This window comes from Typopeltis vanoorti, chromosome 4 (genome assembly GCF_054136105.1).
Source record: "Typopeltis vanoorti isolate ZY-2024b chromosome 4, IOZ_Tvanoo_1.0, whole genome shotgun sequence".
Taxonomy (NCBI): Eukaryota; Metazoa; Arthropoda; class Arachnida; order Uropygi; family Thelyphonidae; genus Typopeltis; species Typopeltis vanoorti.
In genome coordinates, this window is record NC_143552.1 from 40,710,952 (window position 1) to 40,724,123 (window position 13,172).

Sequence of the window (13,172 nt, forward strand, 5' to 3'; positions counted from 1 at the left end):
TTGCCGATAACATTATGGATCTCCAAAAACTCATTGACAGAGTATACATAGAAAGCCAAAGAATGGGAATAAATATAAACATCAACAAGACAAAATACATGATCATCAACAAACATCCAGCCTCATCAATGAAACTGACACTCAATGGGAAAAATATTGATCAAGTGTCAAGATATAAATATCTTGGTTGCTGGCTTAATGAACGATGGGATTCAGAAATAGATATAAAGACAAGGATTGAAGTTGCATGGCAGTCCTTCATGAAAATGAGAACACTATTCTGCAATAAAGACCTAAACATGGAAGTCAGATGCCGAATGCTGAAATGCTACGTGTGGTCTATTCTGCTCTATGGGGTTGAAACATGGACATCGAAGGTGACAACCATCAAGAAAATCGAAGCCTTTGAGATGTGGCTATACAGAAGAATGCTAAAGATATCATGGACAGAAAAAATTACCAATGAAGATGTCTTAAAATCCATTGGCAAAGCTGAACATCTTGTACAAATAATCAAGAAACGAAAAACATCATATCTTGGCCACATCATGAGAAACAGCAAATACCAACTTCTACAAACTATTTTTGGTAGGAAGAACTGATGGCAAAGGAACTAGAGGAAGAAAAAGAATATCATGGTTTGACAACATCAAGACGTGGAGGACTTCTGCTGAGATTAGCACAAAGCACAGTTTGTTCGCCAAGATGGTCGCTGACCTTCGATAGAAGATAGTACAATAAGAAGAAGTTGTTTGTTATATTAGAGCTAAGATCAAAAAAGATTATGTGGGTAGAATATGGGCCATCCATATTCTTGGGATTCTTAGACAACCATTATTGTTAAGATTAGGGTGGTTGATAAGAATTTCACACACCTCCCTAAAATTATTCTCATACCATGTTGGTGCGATGTAAACAACAGATGCCTTTCCAGTCAGTTGTATGTAGAGTATTCAGGGCAGTTATGCAGAATTTGCTCGCTGATGATGGTATAAATAGAATATAGCTTTAATGTAATTTTTTTTTCTTCACTGGACGTCAGCCCAGTAAGAATAGTGGTTGATCAAATTATTGTCACTTTGGCATACTGCTTGAAATGTAATATAGCTTGTCTTTGTATTGTTAGTGGAGAGGGTGAGATGTATTTAGAGAGGCAGAATAGAGTGCCCTCCCACGATGAATCCTTGGACTCTCTGGAGGTGTCACGCAATAATAATAATAATAATATATGCGCATACTCCATATAAAGACCTTAATAAGATGGTCAGAATGTCATGAAATTAAAATAATTATTCCTAGCATGGTTGTAGTCTCTCCTTAATTTACTGAAATGAATGCTGATCGCTATGTAATCCTAAAGGAAAGGATTTGTTCAAGAAAAGTGCAGAAGTGTTGTTACACTAAAAAATATGGAAAATTTTCGTACTTAATCGTATAAATTACTGGTCTCTCTCTCTCTGTTTTGTGAGATGTATAGCAAAATATTAGTTTGTTTGTTTTTAAATTAGTTATTCAGTCTAGCCTTTTCTCTTTACTGTGTATGTTGTTCTCTTTAATTATGTATAATCCACAGATGCTGTTACATTTTAGTTTTACCATCCTGGTTCATTTTCCACACACACGTGTATATATTTATATAATTGTCATAATATCGGTATTTATTTTATAGACATGAAATGTCATTATTCTCTTATATTTCAATTTTTAGTTAGAAAAACAGGAGGATAAGCAAAAAAAAATTCCCAGTATTCATCATCTTCTTGTGTTCTTGAAATCCAGATCAAGTAATCCGACACCTCATGTGATTCATACATTGTCTATTGGCAAGGGCATTATTATGGTTATTGTAAGTGAGGTAAGTTAGGTGACAAATTCTTATGAAATGAAAATTTTTATGTTCACATTATAATAATGACAGATGAACTGAAATTAATAACTTAATGCAGCCTGGCAGAGTGTTCAGTGGTATTATGCACCATTTCACTGAGAAGCCTCTTGACTCATTACTGATAGGTTCGGACATATATACTATCTGGCAGCCACCCTGCAGTGACATCATTTGTATCTCCTACATTTTGAGCCAGAGGCCTCAAAATGTAAGTTTTGGATATGTGAGTAGGATTGGCATGACCTTGAAGTGTGTCACTCATCATGAAGAAGAGGGAGAAATAACTGGAACCATGCTCTGAAGACCAAACATGGCATTCACCACTTCAGGCCTACAATATGCTATATGGTGGTATATCTTTACATAGAACTCTAAGTATTTTTCACATAGTCTGACCCATGAAAAGCTGGTAACCTATAGCTTACTAATATACAGCTGACTTTTATCACAGAGTAAAATACCATAGACTTTTTACCATAGCAAACACTATTATAATAACCATACTCACTCCTTACTGTAACAAGCTACTGAGAAGTTTCAACCAAATTCCTATAGCTACAAGTTACAACTGATACTCTAAAGGAAATGAACCATGAAGTACATTTACAAACCATCCTTATTTGTATCTTATTGAGTTCACAGCAGTGAGAGGCAGCTACTGTGAACAGGTCAAGGATTAGATGATTCAAGAACTCTGCTCTGGAGACAGGAGTTTTTTTTTTTTTTTTCATATCACCATATTCTTCTAATAAGCAAATTATATTATCCATAATTTATTTATACTTTCTCATCACATTTTTGAAGTGATATTTAATTACTATTATCTCATGAATCCAACTTTCTAATCTACATCCTTAGAAAAAATGTCTGGCTCATTAACTGTCTTAATTGATAATATTTGGATGCATTCAAGAACTTGTTCCTTTGAAAGATACATACTAAGAAATATTTTGTTTGTTTTTTATGTCTATTATATTTTTATCAGTTATTTTCAAACTTTGCAGTAATTAAATTTCATATCACTTGCATCTTTATAATATGTACAAGTGATATCAGTTTAATCCAAGTATGGTTTGCATGGAATTTAATCATATGCTTATAGATGAAATTCTTATTCATAAAGTTTGCATATTAGTCCTTTCATTGTGTGTGTGTGTCCATGCATGCATTTTGCCTTGGGTGTGTGTGTAGGGGGGGGGGGGGGGAGGTTGCTTAAAAGTTGAAACTCAGCAACTGAAGACAACCAGAACCTATAGGTGATGTTAAAGAAATCTGACAAGAACTTCTGATTCAATGTGCAGTCTTCATCTTTCTTTAGTGCATCCTGTTGATAAATGTCTGTTTGAATACTCTATGAATGAGAAGGTACTAAAAGTTCAATACTTAAGAAAGCTGTATTTCTTATACTTCTGGTTATCACTCAGCAGTGGTACACCCAGAGGGAGACTAAGGGGCCATGGCACCCCCCCAAAGAGAAAGGAAAAAACTAGAAAATTTTCCAAAAATCTTTTCCTAATTAAAATTTATTTTTTTATTTATGTTGTGTTGTGTCTTCTATTTCTGTACTATTTATGAATTAGTGGTCACATAAGGTGGGAATACCCTATAGCTCTCCAGAATCACAGTCGCTGTGAACGCAAGGTGAATGAAGGAGCGCTCGGGCGGACCAAGCGCTACTTTGTTTGCCGAGTGAAGCCAGAGGAGATCATGGATATCATGTATTGGCAATCACTGCAGATGCTCAGTCTTAGGTTGTATGCAATGCGTAGCATATATTCTCAAATCGTCTACTCAACTCAAGGTGAGTTGAGTAGACGATTTGAGTATATATGTCCCCCCCCAAAGTTTAAGTCCTGAGTGCCCCACTGTCGCTCAGTATCAAAAATGCTGGGTGTAGTATAATCAGATATCATACTTTCTGAGATTCTCACCCAGGAGTACAAAAACTATGCTATTTGAAGTTCACTTTTTTGCAAGAATGATAACGAGAGATTAAATAGTGGTGGATAAGTTTTGTCACCTATTGTAACATCTCTGACATGGTAACTGTGGGATCTCAGGTGTCTTGAAAAGAGATGTAGATGCTTATCTTCAGAGAAGGGTTTGTAGCATGTTAAAAGAAACTTGCTACAAAATTAACTGAAAAATACTTTTCCTCTACTCTGTACAAATTTATTGTAGTGAAAACTGACTGTATTTTCGAATAGGTTTTCAGTCTTTCATGGGTAAGGATTGCTACTTAAAAAAGTAAGAAAAGAGGGGAATCCAGTTAACAGAAGAGAGCAGTCAAGTTAGTTAATGACTCTTCTGAGACAGAGAAGTGGGGGGGGGGGTCATTTGCCCTCTTTTGAATGGCATCAAGAATTTTAAAGATGTTTATCATCCACATTATAAAGAAAAAGAAGATTGAAGCCAGGGGCCCTGCTCTGGAGATTAAGCATGATATTTCCTTCAACTTCAGTAAGAAAGCTGGTGTTATGCTGCTGTTCAGTTAAGGTCATTGACACTGCTTAGAGGTTTAATTAGTTTTACCTCCAGTGAGGAAGGTCATGTATGCTTGTAAAGTGGATTTGGAAGGCTTTGGGGGAATAACTTTCTTTTCCACATTTGTTCCCTTTGCCTTACCTTTGTGTTTGTTTCAGGTAAGTTCTAAATTTCAAAATTTTTTGCAAAGCAGTACAAATGGAAAATTTTACTAAACTCCTCTAGATTATCGACTAATGACTATATTTAATTCACTGTACTAGCCTTTTTTTTTATATGTTGGTCCTACCCACAAACGGTTATTTACGAACCTAAAGTACATTTTGTGCCACTGGTAGATTTTTATATTATTAATATCACTCTAAACCCATAACCATTATCCAACTCGGCCACTGTATTATAAAATGTAAGAAAGTTACTGACATGACCTACCCTTCGCAAATCCATGTTGCTCCCCATACATTATCCCATTTCTATCTACCCATTCCTGTATTTTGCCCTTGACCAACTTCTCCAGTACCATGACAATGACTCCTGGTATGGTGATTGGTCAGTAATTTGCTACATCAGTCTTTGAGCTCCCTTTATGCAATGGAACTATTTTCCCCTCTTCCAGTCCCTTGATACCAACCCAAAGCTGAGACTTAGATTGAGCAATATGGTCAAAGGCACTGCCAATTCTCTAGCACTTACTCATAAAATTCGAGCTGGTATACCATCTAATCCCATAGCTGTATTCACATCAAGGTTCGCTAATATGCTATGCACCTCCTGTTCATTTATCTCAGTTTCCATGTAAACCTTATTCTCTCTTGTTACTGCAATATCTCCATCTGGATGATATACTCTTGCAAAGTGTTCACTTTTTAATTCTACAATTTCACCTGATTCAGTTACCTCCCTACCATTGGCATTCATTAAAATCATTCTGCCATGAACATTCTTCCTTTTACTTGCAACTTACCAAAAGAATTCTTTGGAATTATCTGTGGACTGCACTACTAATTTCTTTTATACTCCTCTTTTGCCTTTCCTACCACTCTGGTTACCCTTACCCTTCTAGCCTGTGCTTTGTACTGCTCATGTTCCTGCTGGTAACCTTTCTCCTTGAATTCCCTCTACAAATTTTCCTTTTATTGTAATGAATGTATTCATCCATTTAACTTCCACCTGATTTATTCTCCCGACTCTAGGTATGCAGTCTGCTATTACCTCAAATACTCCTTTACCACTTCCCATACACTATCAACATCCAGTCCTTGCAGTTTCACATGCCATGGCTCTGATCCAAACAAACTCCTAAGCTTGTCATAACTACCAGCCTTGTAATTATATATATATCCCCCTCTTAACTGAAAATTCTCCACTTCCCAGGTCAAGACCATATGATCACTCTCACCAGTTGGTAATGTGGTCACATTGGTTATGGGCAAATTCTCTTATGCAGTTACTAGATCTAGCACTCTCAAGCACCCCTAGTAGATTCCATCACATGCTGCCTCAGTTAATTGTTTCTTTAGTAACTGCATAAATTCTGTTGATAGTTCAGTTGGCAGAGAGCAGGTTGTAGATTTTGGCAATCTGGTTATCCATATTTCAATGAAAACAAAGAACTGATGCATGTTTTAAAGCCAACAGTGAATTGCAAAAGAGTTGTAATTTATCAATAGCATGATTAAAAGAGGCTTTTCTCTCTCTCTCTCTCTCTCTCTCTCTCTCTCTCTCTCTCTCTCTCTCTCTCTCAAGCTGTACAACAAGAACAAAAGGATATTCCTCTATGAAGGTATTTTCTTGATCATAAATTAGTATAATAATAATATTTGGTTGCAGATCAAGTGTTGATCAATTTTATTATTAAACTGAACCAACTAGTTTCGCCACACTTTAACTGTTGGCATCTTCAGGGTACTTATAAGTTTAAACAATCTCACAATTATGCGTAACTGCAAAACTGACAAAATTAACTGTAAAAAACTGACTAGAATAATTACAAATAGAATAGTATCGAACGTGAGTGAAACACGTATCGCGTGTACAAGGTTAGCTAGCTGTTGCTAAGGAACTTTCTGTAGTTTGTATTAAAGTTCATTTCTTCTGTTTTTAAAGTTCTGATTAGGATTTTCCATATCTCTGGGAGTATTAGGCCTTGATTTCTGTTAAGGTTGACAGTAGAACGCACGACTGTGGCTGCTTCTTTGAAAATTCTTGAATGTTAATCTTCCTCTATGTAAGGAGAACAGCTTTTGTCCCACTCAATGACATGGTTAGTTGTAGAGAAATGAAACGATAGGCCAGAAATATCCTGTTATTTTTCACAGTTAAAGTGTGGCGAAACTAGTTGGTTCAGTTTAATAATAAAATTGATCAACACTTGATCTGCAACCAAATATTATTATTATAGGATATTCCTCTATTTTTAGAATTTTTTCCTCTTGCAATGGGGACGACCTCAGTCAACAATGAATATTTATCTTCCTGTTGTCTTTCTTTCTTACTGTCGAGTGCTTTATGACTTCTACATGACGACTCCTAATGAAGACTGCTGCTTACATTGTGACCCTTCTGCATGACAATTCGAATTGGACTACCTCAACGGGTAAAAAGCGAGAGCTTTATGCATAAAGTCTTATACCTTGTCATATACATAAAGTCTTATACCTTGTCATATACATAAAGTCTTATACCTTTTCCCAAGATTCACAGCGTTCGCTCCCTTTATGCACACGTTATGCCGATATCACAGCCCTTATGTCACCAATTTGAATAACACACAATTTACATTATGAATACTATTTACATATCTGAAACTTTTTTTTTTTTTACAAATACTGATTTTTCTTCACAAGAAAAACTTGTAAAAATGAGCATGATAAATAAAACATTCATGTGAGATTTACAATATATCACTCTTAATGTGATGTATATAGTTATGTAAAGCAGAATATTAAAATTGCAATCATAAGGAAAAGATAACAGTATCATGGATCTTAAAAATGGTATGTTGTAAGACTTGAGCATCCATTTTCCTATACATTTTCATCATTAAGTAGTTTCTTCTATATAGCACTATTCTGTGTACTCCTTAATCACTGAGTCATGAGCACCTGATAAGGCAAGCCATATCTGAGATAGCAGCACTCAAAAGCAGTACCTCATTCAAATTAAGCAGTAGGCTGTATTGCCACAGTTGATGTTGCAGTAAAACACAGAAGTGCAGCAGTTATATTCTGATGACAATACAGAGTACTTTTACATGTATGAGCCTTCATAGCTAAAAAGTCCACAAGATCTCTTCCTTTTCCCCTTCATTGAAACTAGCGTGCGTGTGTGTGTGTGTGTGTGTGTATTATTATATATAATAATCTATATCATTTATATAATGTTTATTTTTATTTGTTTCACAATATATCATGGAACCCTAGGGTTCTGTAGAATCCCAGTTGAGAAACCCTGGTCTAAACAGTAGATATTCTTCTGCAACTTACTGACAATATAATTTCCCCACACAGCACAGTCTAAAAGTAACTAATTAGAGTGTATTAAGTAAGAATGGGTTAGAGTAATACAAGGTGCTACCCAAAAGTTTGGTATTGAGATCATTAAAAAAAATTGCTTACCCTAATTCCTAGTTTTGGCCATCTCCTTTGAATTAGTCCCCCTTGGGCATGTATACAGCAGTATTTCCATGACTCTATACATCTCTGGAAGTCAAAGTCTGACTGCATTGAGCATGTTGTTCAATTCCTCCCCAATCTCCTCATTTGTGTCAAAATGATATCCTTTCAGCTGGCATTTCATCTTGCGGACCAGAAAAAAAAAAAGTTGCATAGGCAAGGTCATGCAAATGGAGATGTGAAGAATGACTAATGTTTTTGGAAGCTAGGAACTGTCATTGTTCAACAATTCTTGTCAAAACGTCCAACAAAATGCATTGAACAATCCTGTGAAAGTCCTACAATCTCATATCATGAATAGTTTGTCTACAATCTGCCAGGATAGCCTTGCACACTTTTGGATGTTTTCCATGTTGTGCTTGTCGACAGTCATCCAGGATACTCATCGTCATTAATAGACATTCGTTCATCCTTGAAGTATTTGTACCATAAAAAAAAGTTTTGCTTTACTCATAGGATTATCATGAAATGCTTCCATAAGCATTCAGTGGGTTTCTGCAGCAGGTTTTTTGAAGTTGAAGCAAAGTTTTATGCAGATTCTTTGCTCCTTAAAATCCACCATTTCAGTTGGAGAAGAAAATCATCAAATGCATGTAACCCAAGAATGCAGCCTTTCAGCTTGCCAGCCATTAAAATACTGAAGGATACTGTTTGCCTCTTATGGCAGTAGAAAGCTGCATTTCAACAGGTTTGTGCATCCCATTCAAATTCTCCTAACTTTTGGGTAGCACCTCATATAGGAATGGAGAAATTAGAGAAATTACTAAATAAAATAAGTGACACGTTTGATTTGTCACATAATTCATTTTTATGGTGCATGCAAAAATTAGACTGTAAATTAGAAATTCTCAAAGCAAACGTTTGATGTACCCACCTACTAGGCATGTTTCCTCCCTTCTGAACATGAGCATGCCCCCCCCCCCCCCCCCAGCTTAGAGGAAACATTGCTATGGATCTACCCTGATGTCATGGGGGCATCTAGTAGAATCACTACCATGGTGGATACAGACATTATACTTACAAAAGATAGTCTGCCACAGTATGATATTATGCAGATGGTTATAATTTATATCAGTGAGCACAGAAACATGATTAAGGCTTAAATGGATGGTGCAATGATAAGTGAACTCTCAACTGTGTGTATGTGCTCTCCATTCAGATCTGTCCCTGGCTATATCTTTCAGAATTTCCGAGCTCATTTTAGTTGCTTCTTTAACTCCATCGACCCATGTAATGCTTGGTCTTCCTCTTCTCCTGCTTCCATCAACTTTAGCAAGCATCATTATCTTCTCCAGACTGTCATTTGCTCGCATAATATGTCCAAAGTATGACAATTTTTGCTTGATGATCATAGCTTCAAGAGAGCAATCTGGCTTTATTCTGTCTATCACTGATTTTTTGGTTTGCTTTGCAGTCCATGATATTCTTAGTCTCCAAACCCATAATTCAAATGCATCTATATTCCTTCTTTCACTCTTTCTCAAGGACCAACTTTCACATCCATACAGTACCATGGGGAATACCATTGCTTTCACAATTCTGATTTTTATTGCGAGGCTAACATCTTTAAAGATCTTGCTTAAATTTGTCATTGCTTATTCTACGAGTAATAATAATCTTCTAACTTCTTCAGTACAATAACCATCTTTATCAATTCGGGATCCTAGGTGCACAAAATTGTTAACTACTTCCATTTTCTCCCCATCTACTTCAAAATCATTAAGTTCACATGTTGCTGTAACTTTTGTCTTTTTTGAGGTTAAGTTTAAGGCCATATTTAGCACTTTCTTCTTTAACTTTCATAATAAGTTCCTCCAAATCTCCCACTGCTAGCAAGGTGGTATCATCTGCATACCTCAAATTATTAATATTTCTTCCACCAATTTTAATTCAAATTGAAGACTCCTCCAACCCTGCTATTCTTAAAATGTTTTCGCTGTACAAATTAAACAGGTATGGAGATAAAATACATCCTAGTCACACCCCTTTACCTATTGTGAAATATTCAGTTTCTCCAAGATCTGAACAGATCTTGGAGAAACTGAATTCCTCAGAAGGATAATGAAATGCTCTGGTACTCCCATTGTTCTTAACACATTCCACAGTTTCACATGATCTACAGAGTCAAAAGCCTTACTATAGTCAAGGAAACAAAGGTAGACCTTCTTTGATATTCCTGTGCTCTTTCTATTATCCATCTCACATTGGCAATCTGATCTCTTGTTCCTCTGCCTTTTCAAAATCCTGCCTGTTCAACTGTTATTTCTGTCTTCTTTAATGGTTCCAGTCTTTTCTGAATGATCTTAAGTAGGACTTTACTTGTATGAGAAATCAGTGCTTTAGTTCTATAATTTTCGCACTCTCTTGCGTTGCCTTTCTTCAATAAAGGTATATAAACTGATTTTTTTCCATTCCCTAGGCCATGTATTTGTGATTCAAATTCGTTGACACAGAGCTGTTGAAATTTTAACTGCCTCTTCTCCCAGGGCTTTGAGCTGCTCAATAGGTATTCCATCCCCCTCCTGGTGCTTTCTTACTGGATAGCTGTTGCATGCCCACCTCACTCACTCTCCAGTGGTACTGGCTCCCGTGTATAATCCTGCTCCTTTCTGTAAAGGTCTTCTGTATACTCTTTTCATCTTTCTTTGATGTCTGCAGCTTCTGTAAGATATCCTTTGTGTTTACTTTTCAATATTGTCACCTGAGCACTAAACTTCCCTGTCAGTTCCCTGATCTTTTTGAAAAGATCTCTTGTTTTTCTTTTTCCTTTCTTGTTTTATTATTATTATTATTATTATTCCTGATACCTCCAAGGAGTCTGAAGACTCATCGCAGGAGGAGACCTACAACTGTCTCAACCACTACACCAAACCTCTACTACGAATCATCTCCATCAATGCCATCCTGGCATTCCTGGTTAAAGTATTTTTCCTTGTCGTTGAAACTCTCCATTCAAATGCCGTACTTCCTGCAAATTTCCTGTGGCCTTCATTTTCCTCCTTTCATGAGCAGTTTTGCTGGCATCTTCTGACAGCCATTTAAATTTCTTCTTCCTACAAACTGTTGGAATATTCTTCTTTGCTTCTGTTTTAATTATATCTTTAATCTCTTCCCATAGTTCATTTGGTTCTCTTTCATGCAAATTGAGTGTGTTGAATCTGTTCTGTATACTAATCTTGTATTCAGCTTGTATGTTTCCAAGATCATATCTGATCGACATTTGTGTTTCAGTTTCCATAATTTCACATTTATCGTAGCTACTAATAATTCATGGTCTGTTTCACAATCTGCACCTGGAAAAGTCTTGACAGATTGAGTTGCACTTCTCCATCTCTTTTGTCCAAGAAATCTCAACTACCAGACATATGTGGGTGGTCTGAAAAGTTCCCGGCCTCAGTCATAGATAGCAACACTATCAGCAAGATTTTTTTTTTCTAAGTTGGTACATCTTTTATCCACGTGAAATTGCAAGCTATTCTCTCAAGTAGTTTTTTTATCAAGTAGTCATTGTCTGTATCCCTTGAAATGGATAAAATTTAGTATCGCGCGGTTATAAAATTCTTTGTAAAAGAAGGTTTAACGGCCAAAGAAATTCATTTGAAGTTCATAAAAGTTTATGGGCACTCTTCTCCTTTGTTTTCAACAATTAAGAAATGAGCTGCTGAGTTTAAATGTGGCATATACCAGCCTTGAAGATGATCCACATGAAGGACATCAAAAAAGTGTAACAATACCAGAAATCATTCATCAAGTGCACGGTATGGTATTGCATGACCGGCAAGTCAAAGTGCATGATATTGCTGAGACCATAGGCATTTCAAAAGAATGTGTAGGATATATTTTGCATGAATAATTGCAAATGAAAAAGCTTCGAGCAAGATGGGAGCCGTGCTTGCTCACAGCAGATCAAAAATGCACTCACATGAAAATCTCTGAATAGTGCTTGGAGCGTTTTAGCAAAAATAAAATTCATTTTGTGTGTCGATTTATTACTATGGATGAGACTTGGATTTACCAGTACACTCCAGAATCCAAACAGCAGCAAAAACAGGACAGAAGCTGATTGTTCAGCTCAAAAGAAGACAAGGTCATGGCATCAGTGTTTTGAGATGCTAAAGGCATTTTGTTTATTAATTATCTTGAAAAGTGTAAAACAATAACTGGGGAATATTATTCCAATCTTTTAACCAGACTAGATGAAAAAATTTGTGAGAAAAGACTCGGTTTGCAGAAGAAAAAATCATTTTTCATCAGGACAATGCACCTGCCCACAAAGTTGTTTTGCCAATGGGAAAATTAAGGGATCTGCAGTATGAATTGTTGGAACATCCCCCCTATTCCCCAGGTTTGGTTCCCTCTGACTTCTATCTCTTCCCAAAACTAAAACTGTTCTTCACTGGTCAGCATTTTTCTTCGAATCAAGAGGTGATTGAGGCATAGAGAGGTATTTTGCAGATCACACTGAGAGCCACTACAGTGATGGGATAATGGCACTGGAGCATTGCTGGAATAAATGTATTAGTCTCAAGGGAGATTATGTTGAAAAATAAAAATAATTTTGACATTATAAATTCGTTTTTTCATTGTTAGGCCAAGAACTTTTCAGACACCCACTTAATTGTGTATTTTTGGAATTTAAACATTTTCTTTCTTTTTTTGGTTTTTATTCTTTTGTATTTATTTCAGTTGTTTCATTTGTTTTTTTTTAGTTATGTATACACTCATGAGCAGTTGAATTAGAGATACCTGCCGTGTTGGCGAAATGGTGCTGTGGTCGCCCCAGAGAATGGAATAGTGGCACACGACGGGGATATTATCAGACCTTATACTGACCATCTGAGTAATACTCGAGCACAGAATGGGGAAGACTCAAGATTTCAGCGAATTCGATCATGGCCATGTAATCGGAGCCGGACATATGGGTCACTCCATCTACGAAGTCATGCAGGCACTGAGCTTTTCACGGGCCATTTGTCAAGAGTGTACCGTGAGTTCATGGAATCAGGTAAAACCACAGCTGCCAGGGAAAAACTGCCATGCTGTACAATGTGTCGATGACAGGGGTACTGTAGATGCAGAAATGGGTGCACATGATCTCACAGCAGGTCTCTGTATCGTTCTCCGGT

General features: G+C 36.5%; 1 protein-coding gene across 2 annotated transcripts in view; it reads left to right on the forward strand.

Moving 5' to 3' along the window:
* The window catches only part of HPS1 (Hermansky-Pudlak syndrome 1 protein), a 481,651-nt gene that overhangs the window by 306,180 nt on the left and 162,299 nt on the right, over positions 1–13,172 (forward strand). For both annotated transcript variants that reach the window (XM_090391100.1, XM_090391101.1), the window contains exon 9: positions 1,709–1,855. In XM_090391100.1, the coding sequence (XP_090247226.1) occupies positions 1,709–1,855 (147 nt within the window). The remainder of the gene's footprint in view (positions 1–1,708; positions 1,856–13,172) is intronic.